Source organism: Crassostrea angulata, chromosome 8 (genome assembly GCF_025612915.1).
Source record: "Crassostrea angulata isolate pt1a10 chromosome 8, ASM2561291v2, whole genome shotgun sequence".
In the NCBI taxonomy this organism is placed as follows: Eukaryota; Metazoa; Mollusca; class Bivalvia; order Ostreida; family Ostreidae; genus Magallana; species Magallana angulata.
Genome location: NC_069118.1, coordinates 33,788,970 through 33,805,863, shown reverse-complemented (window position 1 = coordinate 33,805,863; position 16,894 = coordinate 33,788,970). Strand labels below are relative to the sequence as shown.

Genomic DNA, 16,894 nt, shown 5'->3' with positions numbered 1-16,894 from the left:
CAAGGTATTTATAAATATGTTTCCTTGACAAACAATGCTTTAGCATACATTATTCGGATTTATCAATTATTCTCAAGAACTAATTCTTGCCAGCGGAGGTGATCTGTGCTTTGGTCCAAACACTGTTTCACTTTCGGTTTGTCAGAGTAACTGCATAAGAGAGTTGATTAAAATCAACTCCCAAAAATAAAATAAAAACAATGAATATGATTTTTGTAGAAATATTTCAGCATTTATTGATGAATGGAACCAGTTATATAATTCTGACTAACAACTGTTCATATGTAATGAAACTGCAATGCTAGATACAATGCAGCTGTACAACATAACACGCAAACATACACTTAGTACACGTATTTTAAAATCATAATGGTGATACATAATCTCAAAACCCTATGATTTGTGATACATTATATCAAAACACATCACATTTACAAATTCAAAATAAAAACTATTGGGATTACTAAAAACAAAAAAGAAAACAAAAATAACGCAATTATAGCGAACTATTAGAATCCACATGAATTCATTAAAAATGTAAATTGAAGCAGTTAAGACACGTGAAGCAATTTCAAATAAAGTTAAAAAAAAAGGACCCAACATCAACGCCTCCGCTTGTCGTCGGTGACGCATGTTATATCTCAATCTGATATAGTTTCATAATCACTGTTTGACCACAAACTGAGTTACAGTTTATCTTTATATATTATAAATGCATCCTTTTAAAGGATACATTTTCAAACTCCTTTATATCACATTTCTATCTCTTCAAGCCTTGAGATAACCAATTAGCAAACAATATCCATCTATACCCCCACCCCCCATATCCAAGTTGTTCCTGTTATCAGAAAATTGAAAAAAAATATAAATCAAAAAGAAACATCACTAATATCAAAATTTCTCATCTGACATTAGATTGTCTGTTAATTAATCAGTTATGGATAAATTGCTTTTTATTTACAACAAACCAGAATGAATTTATTGCATATATATATAGATATATACTTTTCTTGTTCAAAGTTCATAATCAATGATAATTCAATGATCTTATGATACGATTTGCTGTCCAATACATTGCTGTTGTGACACTCTTTTAAGCTGACTTTTCTGTTATAATAAATGGCCACCATCGGTCTCAGTTGATGCACTATCTAGACCTGACTTTCCAGCTTTTAGTGGTTACCCACTAAAATTCAGGTTGATGTGCTTACTATAGAACTAACTCTCAGGTAAAGTAGTGGTCACCAACTTTTATTTGATATGCACAAAAAGTTGACTTTCACATAATCAGAGTTTATCCACTATGTTACAGCTTATGAGATGTTTTCACCAATGAAGAAACTGACTTCCATGTTATAAGTTAGTTCAGTTATGCTCTCTAGTTTGAGTTTCATGTGTTGTACAGCTAATTCAACTAGGACGTCTTGTCACAGCCATCTTCTGCGTTCTGGCTTCCGGAACTTTCGGAGGAATGAGTGGAGTTTCGGTTCAGAAAATAATGGTGAGATTTTAAAATCCGCAAAGGATGCTTCACGCAATTTTACACAGATATTAATTCCTCGCGTTTATTTAGGAATTTACAGTATACAAAATATGCCTTATTAGAAATTCAGAGGCCTGTGCATAAACACAAAAAGTTTCACATAAAAATGGATCATGATGTACTACTACAATTACAATATTAACACCTCTAGCGAGAAAAAAAGAACAAAAAATTAAAGTTGATAATTTCTTAAGTTTTATAAATAATTAACACATCAGGTGGGGGGTCTGTGTTAATAGAATTTGGCCTGTCTCTGCTTGCAGTACACTCGGACTGTAGATAAGTGGGAGGAAGTTTCTGCTGGTGACTCAAACAAAAGACATTCTCGATGTTGTCCACAGGAAATATTACTTGGTAACCAGGTAATGGTAGGGTTGCTATGGCATAGATATCCTGTTTGGGAGGGAAAAGGCAAAAATATAATGGCATACTTTTGTAACACTCTCCATTCTATTTAATCTTGCATGAGTGCCTGTATACACACAATGTAGAACAACAAATTTGGGCACCCTCCAACACAGGAAGACTTCAAAAACTCACATGATGAGCCTTAAATTCGTACATGGCAAACTCCTTGGTAATGACAAACCATCTCTTGTTCCAAGTCTTGCCTCGATCCATGCTCTTCTGGAGGTACCCAGAGAGAATAGAGGGGTCATTGGCATTCATCTGTAGGAAATAAACAGGTGGGATTCTCAAGTTCCATGGAGAAAGGAATTGCGCGGGCATGTTAAGGCTTCCCGATGGATTTTACAGCGATGTGTAGAAAGTCACTTGTCTGTTCTTCATACGATATGACGTCATAATTAACTTTGACGTCACGATCTGCATTCCTGTCGATAGTTCCCAGGGAATGTATCTCAACGTTAAAAGTGAATTACATCAAACCACTATAAAACCGCATGTTTCCTTTACATAGATGCTGCCGTAAATGCTGGACGTACAGAATTCATTCATATTAAAAACCAGTATCAAATAATCGGCAGTTGTAAAGCTTCGTTATAAGTAAAAGACAATTTATAAACTAGTGGTTTGGAAACTCTCCCTGCTACGTGTAAACAACTGAATGAAGAAATTTTAATGCATGTAAAACCAGCTTGGCGCAGGTGAAAGATCAACATAATTTTAGAATATTTTACGTAAAATTGGTAGAGAATATAAGTACCAATGTGAATCCTGCTACGGAAACCTACGGATTAACCCCAATTTTTTGTAAATCGCTTTTGATTAGTAAAAATGTGCATTATTTTGATGATTTTTTGGAATGTTTCAACAATATCTTCGATAAACGAAATATCTATTTCTTTCCCAAGCAAGAACTTCAAAGTATATGACTTAACAAAGGATTTTTCTTAAAAATATGTTTGATTTAATGTCATTAATCACCTGCGCCGATGCGATTTAAAAAGATCATTTGCAATACTAGGATTCGCCCGTCACGTGATTACAAAGAACATATGACGTCACAAAATGCATTAAATAAAATGTTTAACATCGGTGTCAATAAATGTAACATAGATTTTAAGAAATACTCCTGGTCAAAGTATTTTTGTGATGATTCAAATAATATCGTTTTCCAGCCGTATTTTAGCATCGGGACGCCTTAACATTGCTGCGTGCTGTATACTTACACATACATATTGGTACAAGCTTAAGTACTTTTATACAATGCGTACAGAATGACACACAATTTTGAACACTTAAATCATTCCTGATTTGTTATATTGAATATTAAAATCTGATATAAATTTAAATTACAGAACTGCAGAGAAATAGACAAAAACTAAAATTACTTATTTACATTTTTCAGTGTCTTTGTCTGTGATAACATTATGTATCAATTTTGTACTATACAGTCCAATTAATTCAATATGACATATAATTAGGGTTTGCTTATTTATATTAAGATATTTCATCGTGTAATTGCTGAAAATAATGTAAATATAAGTAATAAGGAAAAATTCTTTGAATATTATGAGGTGATAATTTCGGTCCTGGAAAGATCAAATCTATAATAAAGCCCTTTGGGCTTTATTAGATTTAATCATGATTATTATTCCTTGATATATATTTCATGCAAAACACTCCCCATACTAATCAGCAAACATTTGAACAACTTTTCAGCTAACTTGTTACGAGATTGACACACTTCTGTAAATTCCATATCACTACGCTAATTTCCAAGTAGCGTAGTGGACAATGCACTCGCTTTTCACCGCTGCGATCCGAGTTCGATCCCCGTGATCGACAGTGGTTGTATGTGATAGGGTATGGCGGTAGCCCACTTGGACACGTGGGTTCTCTCCGGGTACTCCGGCCTCCTCCCACACCAATGACCCCCTCGCGCTAACATCCGTGCCAACGAGAGATATTAATATAAGTTGTAGAACTTGCTTATCGATCGTTGTAAAATAAATAAAGTTCAGTTTTTTTATTCCATATCAAAGGCGAATAATTAATTTCCACAAAAAATCGAAAAAAGCAGTCCTCCCGGATTTTAAAATCATGTTCTTATTTTTTCACAGTTTTTGAGCTATCATATGAAATTAAAACAAAAATTGGTCCTCGCCATTTTATATTTTAGTGATTTGATGCAAAACAGCAGTTTCACGGTATTAAGTACTCGTGTAAAATAAGGAATTTACAGTATCCTATTTTCAATATTATTCTGCAGATATTTGAACCTTTTACTTACCAGTTTGACCCCTTTACTTACCAATTTGACCCCTTGAGGAACTTTCTGGTCCACCACCTTTCCATCCACGTTTTTCAGGATGACGAAACATTTATCACAGACCCGATTGGGCTTGTTGTTGTCATACGCTAAATTACTCTTCTTTGATGAACACTTTCTGCACACAACCTGTATTAATAGAAAGACAATGCTTTGCAGCTTGTCTCTTCTAAATTATCTAAGCTACAGTTCATATTCCTGTAATATATAAAGGAATGACTAGATATCCATCCTTTTAACTATGTCTGTATTTGTGTCAGAAACAAATTTAAAGCATATAATGCTTAATGAAATTAAATTTTGAAGTAACATTTCTTTAAAGAAAGCAAGAATGGAAAAAAACATATGTTGAATTTAATTTATAAAAACTTTATATTCATTCATAAATGGGCAAAAATAGATTTTCAGTTAAAACTGGAGAGGATAAAGTTGTGAATGCCGAGAGTTTTTTACAATCTATATATCTGCATACATGTATGCAAACTCATACAACAAGAAAGAGTTCTTTAGTGTACTGGTAATATACATTTTAGGATATACACACCCTTCCACATGCACGACAATGGTGCCGCTGTTTTAACGCTGTAAATGATTTGCTGCACAGCTGACACATCGAGACCTCATCGTCTTTGATCCAGTGTGGGGCCACATTGCCGAGATCGTTTTCTGACACCTTATTCAAAGAGGATAGACAAAATCTCAATTAAAAAAATTAAAATTAATATGATTATATACATAATAGACATTTTACAAGATTGATACCACATCAAAACTTTTTTTTAATTAAATCCAGGTGAAATCTTTGGCCTTGAATATGGATCAAACTTCAGTATATTCTGCTTGTAATTTCCATTACCTCTCCTCCATTGCAAATTGGTAACTCCGCTGCTCGTACTGAAGGTTTTCTTGTTTTTATGATATGTTAATTTCATGAAAAGTACAGGTAGTTTTAATCTGTATTTGAATTACGCACGTTTTTATAATATGAATTTTCGGACTTTTTCAACACAAAAATGTTGATAAAACCCCATATGAATCATGTTAAATAATATTTAAGATAGAATAAATTCAATCATACTATGTATCAGTGATAGAAATATTTCTGGAAAATTTATAGATCCAAGCAATATTGAACAACCAAACGCTCGGCTCTCGTCATTATCTCCGACAAGCAAGAGAGACTCTCTGCTTGTCGGAGATTTACGGAGACAGCCGAGCGTCGAGTTGAACGAGACTATATTGAACTCTGGCGTAAGAATACATACAACTACAAAAAATAACTAAATTGTTCGTACCATTTAAAATCGGACTATTTTCAAGGTATTTATAAATATGTTTCCTTGAGAAACAATGCTTTAGCATACATTATTCGGATTTATCAATTATTCTCAAGAACTAATTCTTGCCAGCGGCGGTTAACTCTGCTTTGGTCCAAACACTGTTTCACTTTCGGTTTGTCAGAGTAACTGCATAGGAGAGTTGATTAAAATCAACTCCCAAAAATAAAATAAAAACAATGAATATGATTTTTGTAGAAATATTTCAGCATTTATTGATGAATGGAACCGGTTAATATAATTCTGACTAACAACTGTTCATATGTAATGAAACTGCAATGCTAGATACACGGCAGCTGTACAACATAACAGGCAAACATACACTTAGTACATGTATCTTAAAATCATAATGGTGATACATAATCTCAAAACCCTATGATTTGTTATACATTATATAAAAAAACATCACATTTACAATTTCAAAATAAAAACTATGGGGATTACCAAAAAAAACAAAAATAACACAATTATAGCAAAATATTAGAATCCACATAAATCCATTTAAATGCATGTAAATTGAAGCAGTTAAGACACGTGAAGCAATTTCAAATAAAGTTAAAAAAAAAAAAGGACCCAACATCAACGCCTCCGCTTGTCGTTAGTGACACATGTTATATCTCAATCTGATATAGTTTCATAATCACTGTTTGACCACAAACTAAGTTACAGTTTATCTTTATATATATTATAAATGCATCCTTTTAAAGGATACATTTTCAAACTCCTTTATATCACATTTTCTATCTCTTCAAGCCTTGAGATAACCAATTCGCAAACAATATCCATCTATACCCCCACCCCCCATATCCAAGTTGTTCCTGTTATCAGAAAATTGAAAAAAAAATATATATCAAAAAGAAACATCACATATTATGGCAAATAACAAAATTTCTCATCTGACAATAGATTGTCTGTTAATAAATCAGTTATGGATAAATTGCTTTTTATTTACAACAAACCAGAATGAATTTATTGCATATATATATAGATATATACTTTTCTTGTTCAAAGTTCATAATGAATGATGATTCAATGATCTTATGATACGATTTGCTAACCAATATATTGCTGTTGTGACACTCTTTTAAGCTGACTTTTCTGTTATAATAAATGGCCACCATCGGTCTCAGTTGATGCACTATTTAGACCTGACTTTCCAGCTTTTAGTGGTTACCCACTAAAATTCAGGTTGATGTGCTTACTATAGAACTAACTCTCAGGTAAAGTAGTGGTCACCAACTTTCATTTGATATGCACAAAAAGTTGACTTTCACATAATCAGAGTTTATCCACTATGTTACAGCTTATGAGATGTTTTCACCATAGAAGAAACTATCTTCCATGTTATAAGTTAGTTCAGTTGTGCTCTCTAGTTTGAGTTTCATGTGTTGTGCAGCTAATTCAACTAGGACGTCTTGTCACAGCCATCTTCTGCGTTCTGACTTCCGGGACTCTCGGAGGAATGAGTGGAGTTTCGGTTCGATTCCTCGGAAAGCTCCAAGTTCACCATCTTTTTTAGTACATTTAACCATCTATCAAGTCAAGAGGTATAATCAAAACGATTGGTTAGTATTGTAACCACAGGCCTCTACTGAATTTTTACCCTCTCTATACAGAAACACACCCTGGTGTATTTACATATAGAGATGGTATGTACTGTAAATTCCTTATATTACGCGAGTACTTAATTCTGCGATCCCGCTGGTTTGTTTCAAATCGCGAGAATATAAAATCGCGAACGTTGAACTTTTTCCTTATTTCTTATAGTTTTCAACTCTCAGAAAATAATGGTGAGATTTTAAAATCCGCGATTTTACATGAATATTAATTCCTCACATTTATTTAGGAATTTACAGTATACAAAATATGGCATATTAGAAATTCAGAGGCCTGTGCATAAACACAAAAAGTTTCACATAAAAATGGATCATGATGAACGTACTACAATTACAATATTAACACCTCTTGCGAGAAAAAAGAAAAAACAAAAAAATTAGTGTTGATAAATACTAAAGTTTTATAAACAATTGACTCTTAGACTACAAGGTTGCAGGTGGGGGGTCTGTGTTATTGGAATTTTACCTGTCTCTGCTTGCAGTACACTCGGACTGTAGATAAGTTGGAGGAAGTTTCTGCTGGTGACTCAAACAAAAGACATTCTCGATGATGTCCACAGGAAATATTACTTGGTAACCAGGTAATGGTAGGGTTGCTATGGCATAGATATCCTGTCTGGGTGGGAAAAGGTAAAAATATAGTGGCATACTTTTGTAACACTCTCCATTCTATTTAATCTTGCCATGAGTGCCTGTATACTATGGGTACACACAAAGTAGAACAACAAATTTGTGCACCCTCCAACACAGGAAGATTTCAAATACTCACATGGTGAGCCTTGAATTCGTACATGGCAAACTCCTTGGTAATGACAAACCATCTCTTGTTCCAAGTCTGGCCTCGATCCATGCTCTTCTGGAGGTACGTGATAATTTGAGACATTGGAATTGGCCCAGTCTTAAATTCGCCCGCTGACAATGAGGGCGAGAAAGTGGTGGGGAAATTAAAACGGGGGCAAATATTTCTCTGTATACAGTAGTCTTAATATTCTGCCTTAACAGTATATACATACCTCGCACCAACTACTTTCTTCACCAGGATTTCTGCAATCACAAAATAAGAGATTGCAATTAAAAAAGATACTGAACCATCAATAAAAGTTAAAAAAGCACATTGAATTTTAATTTGTTACAGGTAAATCTTGACAATATCATCACTATCAAATCTACCTGGTCAGGGGCTCTTGTTCATATTTACTCTTTTATCCAGAGGTTTTTTGCCTATTTGACTAACAAACTTCTTAAGCATCATGCTATCTTTTAAAATCAAGTAAATTTCTGCTGATTTGAGAAACTATCTTAAGGTGATGGATAGTAATCATTTTCCAGCCAATCTCTTATAAAAATATAAGTACTCATAAGGTGTATATCATTCTTTAAATTAATATTTTTTCAATATATGTATATATATATATATGTTTTGAACATGCCATATAAAAAATCATTTATTTATTTAAATATTAAATATTATAACTTTCATAACAATAACACATACTTTTGGGAAAAAAGTCTAAGTTTCCTAAATAACCCCAAATCACTCATTTGACAGTACATTCAAGTATATTTTTGCTACGTACGATATTAATCTATGACTAATCTGTATATATGCCTGGATGGCCGCATAGAATTTTTTGTAAAAATCTACAACATCTGATGTAGAATGTTGATCAAAATAGCAAAGAATAATTATTAGTTTTAACTGAACTCTTAACTTAACTGGGCAGCTTATCAGAAAAATTCTCAAATCCTTAGTGTGGGCGATTTATCGTAAATTGATTTCTCATCCCGACCATTTATCACTCATTTTTCTCGTTTTTATGAAAACTTTCTCTTTTTTTGTATAAATTCAATTATCATATAATATCATGATGGTAATTATACTATATTCAATAGCTAAACCTTAAATTATTACTTGTTGGGACACGAGCAGACAACTTCTTTAATAATTAATTGAAAATCATTTAAATTTACAATGTGCTTTAAACAAGAGGCCAAGCAGCCACATTGTTCACCTAAGCAACAATTGCCATAACTCTGATCAAATCAGCATTAATCTAAGAGTATCAAAATCAAAGTATTTTGATAACTAAGTACAGTAGCTCTTGCTCAAAATGTTAAAAAAAATATGCCAATTTTTATTCACATATCTTATGGTAAATACCAAGCACTAGATTAAAACGATTTTTCTCTATTCCTATATAAAAATTCCCTTCACCCCCATCCCCAAATTGAGGCCCAATCTTATCCCCCTCCTCCAGGATCATGATTTGAACAAATTTGAATCTGCACTATCTGAGGATGCTTCCACACGTTTGAGCTTTTCTGGCCACATGTTTTTCAGACAAGGATATTTAGATTTTCTCTATACACACCTATGTAAAAATTTGAAACACCATTGTGGCATCACCCTACCCCCAGGGATCATGATTTGAACAAACTTGAATCTACACTACCTGGGGATGCTTTCATACAAATTTGAGCTTTTCTGGCCTAATAGTTTTTGAAAAGATCTTTTTTTTGAAATACCAACACAATTTTAACTAGAGGTACTGTGAGCAAGCTCACAATTGATACCCCCCGCTAAGAAAAATTTAATATTTAAAAACATTTTCAATAAATTTTTTCCACCAATTTTTTTTTCCTAAAAAAAAATTCATCGGGGCAGGCCATTTTCAGAGAGACTGGGATGAGAGACTAAAAAAAGTTTTATGTGGCCTGAGACAGACAAGTTTTGTGTCAAATTTTAGCTTCTAATATTTCCATTAATACAAGACATGACACAGACAGAATTAAGCATTTTTGAAACAATGACCTTGAACTTCCTCAATTGACCTTGGGTCAAGGTCATGACACACCCTTAGGTCATAAGCAATCTTTGTGTGAAGTAAAAACTTCCAATGTTTCCCAATAAGAAAGATATGGACCGGCCATTAATTTCGCATTTTTTCTGCCTGTGACCTTGACCTTTCCCAAATGACCTTGGGTCAAGATCATGACACACCCTTAGGTCATAAGCAATCTTTGCGTGAGGTGACAACATTAAATGCTTCTCCGTAAGGAAGATATTGACCGGACACAAATTTCGCATTTTTACTGCCAGTGGCCTTGACCTTATGACCTTGGGTCAGGGTCATGACACACCCCTTGGTCATAAGCAAACATTATGTGAGGTAAAAACTTCCAATGAATCCCCATAAGAAAGACATGGACCGGACACGAATTTCGCATTTTTTCTGCCAGTGACCTTGACCTTTCCCAAATGACCTTGGGTCAAGGTCATGACACACCCTTAGGTCTGAAGCAATCTTTGTGTGAGGTAAGAATTTCCAATGTTTCTCCATAAGAAAGATATGGACTGGACACGAATTTTGCATTTTTTGGCCAGTGACCTTGACCTTGTTCAAATGACCTTGGGTCAAGGTCATGACACACCCTTAGGTCTGAGGCAATCTTTGTGTAAGGTAAGAATTTCCAATGTTTCTCCATAAGAAAGTTATGGACCGGACACGATTGCACAGACAGACGGACGGACAGACGGACGGACAGATGGACGCACGGACAGACGGACGGACGGACAGACGGACGGACAGACGGACAAGGTGATTCCTATATACCCCCCAAACTTTGTTTGCGGGGGGTATAATAATCCTAAATTATTTCCCCTTTAAAGTGGTTGTGGCCAGTCATTTGAATAAACTTGAATCTCCTTCACCTAGTGATTTTTTGTGTCAAGCTTGGTTGAAATCGGCCCAATGGTTCTGGAGAAGAAGATGAAAATGTGAAAAGTTTAGGACAACAACGACGCAAACACTGATGACAACAGAAAACGGACAAATCTTCATCAGAAAGGTGACTTGATCCTTAGCCTGAGGTGAGCTAAAAATATGCAAAACATTTTACATGTAGATACCGGTATATGCGATTCGTTTTTAAAGAGAAAAATCTTTTCCAATTGAAAAATAAGAAGGAAAATAATTTCTAATGTCTGATTTATATATATTCAGCTTTTAAAATATTATGCAATGAATAACAGAAATATTATATTTGAATCATTTTTCAAAAAAATAATACTTGGTTCATTCATTCTTTCATCATTTTATCGTGATCTTCACCTTAGATTAATTGTTTGCAGAAATTAAACTTTCTCTTTCCCTAATAAATTCCAAAATGTTTTAACTATATATCGACCTAAATTGCAATGGAAAATATTTCAAATATCTGACATTTATGTAACAACACCGAGTTCAAATTGGAGGCCTAGGGTCGATCAAACCAATTACAACCAACATTGAACATGTCGAAATATATTCAATGTATTCCATGTGACCCACAAGGGCAAATGCCCCTTTTGACCTTATTTTCAATGTAAGCATTGTAAGTAAATGTACATGTAAATCAAGAGGCCACTATTTCAAGTAACATATTGGCTTTAATTAACACAACTCTAATCATAGCAGCTAACTCTATGGTTACATGGAAATTAAGGTCAAAACTGATTGGCCCCTGTGATTTGACAATACATTGAACCAATATCACTGACAGACTGACATAATGCTATCAAAAATTTAACAAGTATTTCAACCTATTTTCAAATATTCAAAATGACTACACAACAAAATAATTGAGATGAGTCAATCACATGATTGTGTTTTGGCCCCTATATATACTTACTCGTCTAAGAACTGGATGATTTTGTGTCGGCTTTTGACGTAAAATGTGTTTGGAATGTCAATATTTTCCCCTTCAAGTATCTGTAAAAAATACAAACAAAAATAGTACCTGCGTTATGAACGATTATTACCACATTTATTACAAATACGCTTAGACACAACAAACATGGAAACAATTAATTCTTTGTATAATACAACGTCGATGCTAGATGGTATAGATATCTTGTGTTACTGAAAGTATTAATGAAGTAACATTTTGTTTCAATGGAAGAAATAATAGTGGTAACAACTCTATTTTAAATTGTATGAAGTCTTCAAAATGGAATAAATATTAATAACACTGTACTTTAAACTCTATTCAAAATTGCATTTATTTAAGTCTTTAAAAACTTTCACCTTATAAAATAAATATTTCATATACCGGTAGTACAGTACTTATTAAGTTATGGGAAAGCTTTTTGATTTTAAAATACAGATATTTACAAACTGTTCAGCAGTATTCCCAGTTTTATATTCCTAAAAGACCATGACTCTTTGTAAATCAAAAGCATGCAATGATTTAATTTCCTTGAACCATTATAATGAATTAATAATATTGATCTTAATATACCCAATTTATTATTCATGTCTGTCGGAAAACATGTCAGATGTCCTTTTAATAGTTTGCAAATGTGAAGAAAAAATTGCTGTCATTTGTTTTAAACACATACTGACTATGACAATTCTTTAGGAACCAAATGATTTTATGTTTCCTCCCCTTTGCCTAATGTACATCATAATTTTTTTTTCTATTTCAACAAATATTGAATTAGTTTTTCTCTCCACCGAGAGCGGCCCAGTTGCACCGCCTTTAATAATCCTTAAGGTAAAAAAAGTTTTAATATCATACATATATGTATCATTTGTATCACCATAATGAAAAACATTACTATATATTTTTGATGAAGAAAATGTATGCTCGTATCTTTACAAAGGAAATGTTAAATGGTACCTTTGTGAAAGCATGATACATGATCTGGTTTTCATGAACAATGATACTGGTAGTTATGGGGAATGGAAGTGGTTATCATGGACTTTGATATTTATGGTTAAATTGTGGAAAATAGTTAATATGGATGTTTATAATGAATAAAGCATACTCTGGAAACTATATTTGGGTAATTTCACTGGTTTTTATAGATGAAAGTATACTCATGATAAAATATGGGCAACACGGCTGCCATATTGATATGCTTATTATATAATTATATAGTTTCTGTTTTGAGTCATAATTAAATGGACAGGTATGTTTTAAGCATGATTCGTTTTAAGAATGATTCTGTTTGAATTTTACTTGAAGATGGCAAATAAATGATCATTAAAGCATGCAGATGGGTAATGCAGAAATCAAACTAAAATTGAGATAGCAGAAATGCTTTTAAAGCACTGAACTCATGTTAAAATAAATATTACATTAAAATGTTCTTGCACACCTGATAAATTCTATAAACATCTTTTTTTGTGGTGATTTATTTTAAACTGATTATTCATAATGCATGTTTATTAAAATTGGACCTATGGTGACTGAATGATAATGCAAGTTCATAGATGAAAATAATTTTGATTATTGCAAAATAGGAACATAAATTAATGCTTGGCATTTCAATTCCAAACATTATAATCTTTCTTTAATATTGTAGTTGCTGAATTGGTAGGGAAAAAAGTAGTACACATGTACTAGCTAGCATGTGCATAACCAAAAGGTCATTTAATACTAATCCACGTGTACAAAATTACACGTCTTTGTGTCTGTATTTTACAATCTAATGAATTAACAGACAGAAACTTACTTCCCTACCTTTAAATACAAATTGAATATTTTCTCATAATCTGTGACAAATAAGACAAAATGAGATTTCTGGGAACAGATCAGAGAATTGTTTCGTTTATCCACCTTTTCCTTTAATTGATGAGCCAAAAATTTCTAAATTTCTTATCATTTCTCTCATTAATAAATTGCTGTACATTTCTTTAATTGAAATGAAAACAAAATGAGATCTTTGGCTTCAATTATACTTATTAGCATTCTAGCATGATCGTAACACAGAATCTTGATTTTTCTCCCTATATCACTTAATGTTATCTTCATGTCTCGAACAAATTGTTGGATGGAAGTAAGATTAATGGTAAATACATGTAATAAAAAGGTATACTGTTTGCAGGGAAATATCCGCCCTTAACTGTTTTATTTTCGCCCCTTTCGCCCTCCTTCTCAATGGGAAAATTTAAGACCAGGAAAATTCCAATGTCTAATTTACATCTCTTTTATCACAACACTATCTGGGCAAAATCAATACTGGGCGAAGATGTTGCAAGTGTAGAAGAGCGAAAATAACACGGGACCAAAAATAACCTTGTATACAGTGCATAGTATTTATATAATTATGTTAATGCCAGCTATAAGTATGTGGAATTAAATGTTGCTAAGGCGGGCCCATTTCCATGACAACATACCCAGTCAGCATGAGTAATATTGTCCTCAATCTAGAAAAAAAAATGATCAATCCAAATATAGAAACATGCTACATAAAATTCTCTGAAACACGATCCTTCTATGTCGCAATTGTCTTTGATGAACAACAATGACTAGCTCCTATGTCGTGTGTCCTAACATTACATCATGATAGCTTATAAGCTACAATCTACATACAACAATAACATTAATACAACAATCTGTATTCTAACATTCCTTCACAAATTTTGCTGCATAACTCTTTGTTAATTTAAAAAGAATTCATGAAATAAAAATCAAACACAGAAATAATGAATTTATAGAAATTTTGAAAGCATAGAGAAAATAAATCTAGAATTACAAAATTTCTAATAAAATTTTTTTAATAAACATTGCGATTAATTTTTCTTTCACATACTACGATGATTTTCTCTTTTTTTCCCAAACATTTATTTTTTGTTTTTTTGGATTGCCATTTACAACAATTAAATCAATTTACACAAATAAATGTTGCCAGTACTCTAGACTACATGCATGTAAAGCAAACATGAAAATGTTTGGGACAGTTAGTCCCCAAGAAATTCACTATAACCAAACTCTTACTGTACTGCAAAAAAAAATACAAGAGCAATATATTCATGGCAATTAAATGTGCAGAGTTAAAATATTTCTGATTACTAGTATAAATGTGCCACAGTTAGCTTTCTACATGCATTACTCACCTCCAAACCGTCGATGGTCAACTCCGCCTTCAGTTTGTAATTACCCAGCAGTACCTCTCCACAGATCAAAAGTAGATCATTGAACTTTGAAAAGAACAGAAAAAGGAGTGAAAATATTTCACAACATTACAATAATGAGTGATTTTTATAGTGACCAAATCCAAGTAAATTTTGATCATTTTTAAAGTAATTATCAGATTAATATTTTTTATTGGAACTCTTTATTACGAGAGGATACCAAAAAAATGTTTGAGGAACGTGTCGTCTGACTTTAAGTCTGTCTCTAACAATTTGTTCTCTTCTTAGCAATATTTCTATGAGATCAAACCTGTCAACATCTTCCAAATAATCCGCCATATTTCCCCCAAGGGAGCTGGAAGCAAGATTTTACCCCCACCCCCCCCCCCCCACCAGGTTGATTATTTACTGATATTTTGAGCATATTCACCTCAGCCTTACCTGTGTGCAACGCATCTCTCTGGATTCGGATTCATTGATCGGGGGTTTAAACCCGAGATACGCAACCGGCTATTAGTGACAAATTCTTCTCAATACCTACAATACATGTAAATAATTGGTATATTGTTTTATCTTATACTTTAAGTTTGAAGTTGCAAATTGTGTGAAATAATAAATTTGAGATCGATCAAAACTTAACTACAGTGAGAACAATGACTGTATAGTTTGCACAGATTGACGAGACTTCTTAATAAAAGACCCAAGTATAAAATTCGCTGTTACAGTTTGCAACACACTCTCTAAAATAATTTTTGTTGTTTAACCCACTAATGTAATCGAAGATTGAAAGACTGAGACTTCAAAAATATAAATGTAAATGATAAGATGGCTTATTCATTCGTTTTTTCTTTTTATGTTTATTTTTTTGCAACGTTTGCTATTTACATTCCCAGATTTGAGTGAAGTTTTGGTTTTTTTTTGGCCAATCAAATCAATCGACTTAGCTATACTTTATACACATAATTTGCGTCAATTTGAATGACGGTGTGCTTGTCTACTTATCCAATCTAGGTGTCCAAGTAGCTTAGTGGACAATGCACTCGCTTCTCACCGCTGCGACCCGAGTTCGATCCCCGTGATCGACAGTGGTGGTATGTGATAGGGTATGGTGGTCGCCCGCTTGGACACGTGGGTTCTCTCCGGGTACTCCGGCTTCTTCCAACACAAATGACCCCCTCGCTCTAACATCCGTGCAAACGAGAGATATTAATATAAGTTGTAGAACTTGCTTATCAATCGTTGTAAAATAAATAAAGTTCATTTTTTCAGTTTTTATCCAATCTAAAAGTTGGTCATATAGGGCTTTTTTGTGTTGTAAACTCCATTTAGTGTGTGTGGAGAGAGAGAGAGAGAGAGAGAGAGAGAGAGAGAGAGAGAGAGAGAGAGAGAGAGAGAGAGAGAGAGAGAGAGAATTGGGAGAGTCATTTAAAAATAAATAAATTAAAAACAATGAATATGATTTTTGTAGAAATATTTCAGCATTTATTGATGAATGGTACCAGTTAATATAATTCTGACTAACAACTGTTCATATGTAATGAAACTGCAATGCTAGATACAATGCAGCTGTACAACATAACACGCAAACATACACTTAGTACACGTATTTTAAAATCATAATGGTGATACATAATCTCAAAACCCTATGATTTGTGATACATTATATCAAAACACATCACATTTACAAATTCAAAATAAAAACTATGGGAATTACCAAAAACAAAAAAGAAAACAAAAATAACGCAATTATAGCGAACTATTAG

At 33.1% G+C, this 16,894-nt stretch overlaps 3 protein-coding genes across 4 annotated transcripts in view; all 3 read right to left on the bottom strand.

Annotated features, from left to right (window-relative positions):
* LOC128161746 (FYVE, RhoGEF and PH domain-containing protein 2-like) overlaps positions 1-15,214 on the bottom strand; it is a 41,277-nt gene extending 26,063 nt beyond the window's left edge. Inside the window, exons 1-4 of one of the 2 annotated variants that reach the window (XM_052825137.1) lie at positions 15,114-15,214; positions 14,394-14,423; positions 11,902-11,981; positions 8,244-8,274 (exon numbers count right to left, since the gene is read on the bottom strand). The gene's annotated coding sequence lies outside the window, so the exon portion shown is untranslated. The remainder of the gene's footprint in view (positions 1-8,243; positions 8,275-11,901; positions 11,982-14,393; positions 14,424-15,113) is intronic. The other variant, XM_052825138.1, reaches the window with a different exon arrangement.
* On the bottom strand, positions 911-5,106 carry LOC128161748 (FYVE, RhoGEF and PH domain-containing protein 4-like). The gene is made up of 4 exons (XM_052825140.1): positions 4,822-5,106; positions 4,260-4,406; positions 2,084-2,212; positions 911-1,936 (listed from the first exon to the last, which is right to left on the bottom strand). Exons 1-4 carry the CDS (start codon positions 4,888-4,890, stop codon positions 1,733-1,735), a joined length of 549 nt encoding a protein of 182 aa, XP_052681100.1. The 5' UTR covers positions 4,891-5,106; the 3' UTR covers positions 911-1,732.
* Positions 6,542-8,113, bottom strand: LOC128160912 (FERM, ARHGEF and pleckstrin domain-containing protein 2-like). The gene is made up of 3 exons (XM_052824205.1): positions 8,000-8,113; positions 7,697-7,842; positions 6,542-7,146 (listed from the first exon to the last, which is right to left on the bottom strand). Exons 1-3 carry the CDS (start codon positions 8,111-8,113, stop codon positions 7,020-7,022), a joined length of 387 nt encoding a protein of 128 aa, XP_052680165.1. The 3' UTR covers positions 6,542-7,019.
* Positions 15,215-16,894: the final 1,680 nt, after the last annotated feature.

Bases quoted from the DNA above. Each gene is read 5' to 3' on its own strand.
- LOC128161748 (XM_052825140.1), bottom strand. From the start codon at position 4,890: ATGTGTCAGCTGTGCAGCAAATCATTTACAGCGTTAAAACAGCGGCAC. The intron at 4,407-4,821 runs GTGTGTATATCC...CTATTAATACAG, and splicing joins ATTGTCGTGCATGTGGAAGG to GTTGTGTGCAGAAAGTGTTC. The intron at 2,213-4,259 runs GTAAGTAAAGGG...TATTTCCTACAG, and splicing joins TTCCTCAAGGGGTCAAATTG to ATGAATGCCAATGACCCCTC.
- LOC128160912 (XM_052824205.1), bottom strand. From the start codon at position 8,113: ATGTCTCAAATTATCACGTACCTCCAGAAGAGCATGGATCGAGGCCAG. The intron at 7,843-7,999 runs GTGAGTATTTGA...CCACCCAGACAG, and splicing joins ACGAATTCAAGGCTCACCAT to GATATCTATGCCATAGCAAC. The intron at 7,147-7,696 runs GTAAAATTCCAA...TTGACTTGATAG, and splicing joins TGTACTGCAAGCAGAGACAG to ATGGTTAAATGTACTAAAAA.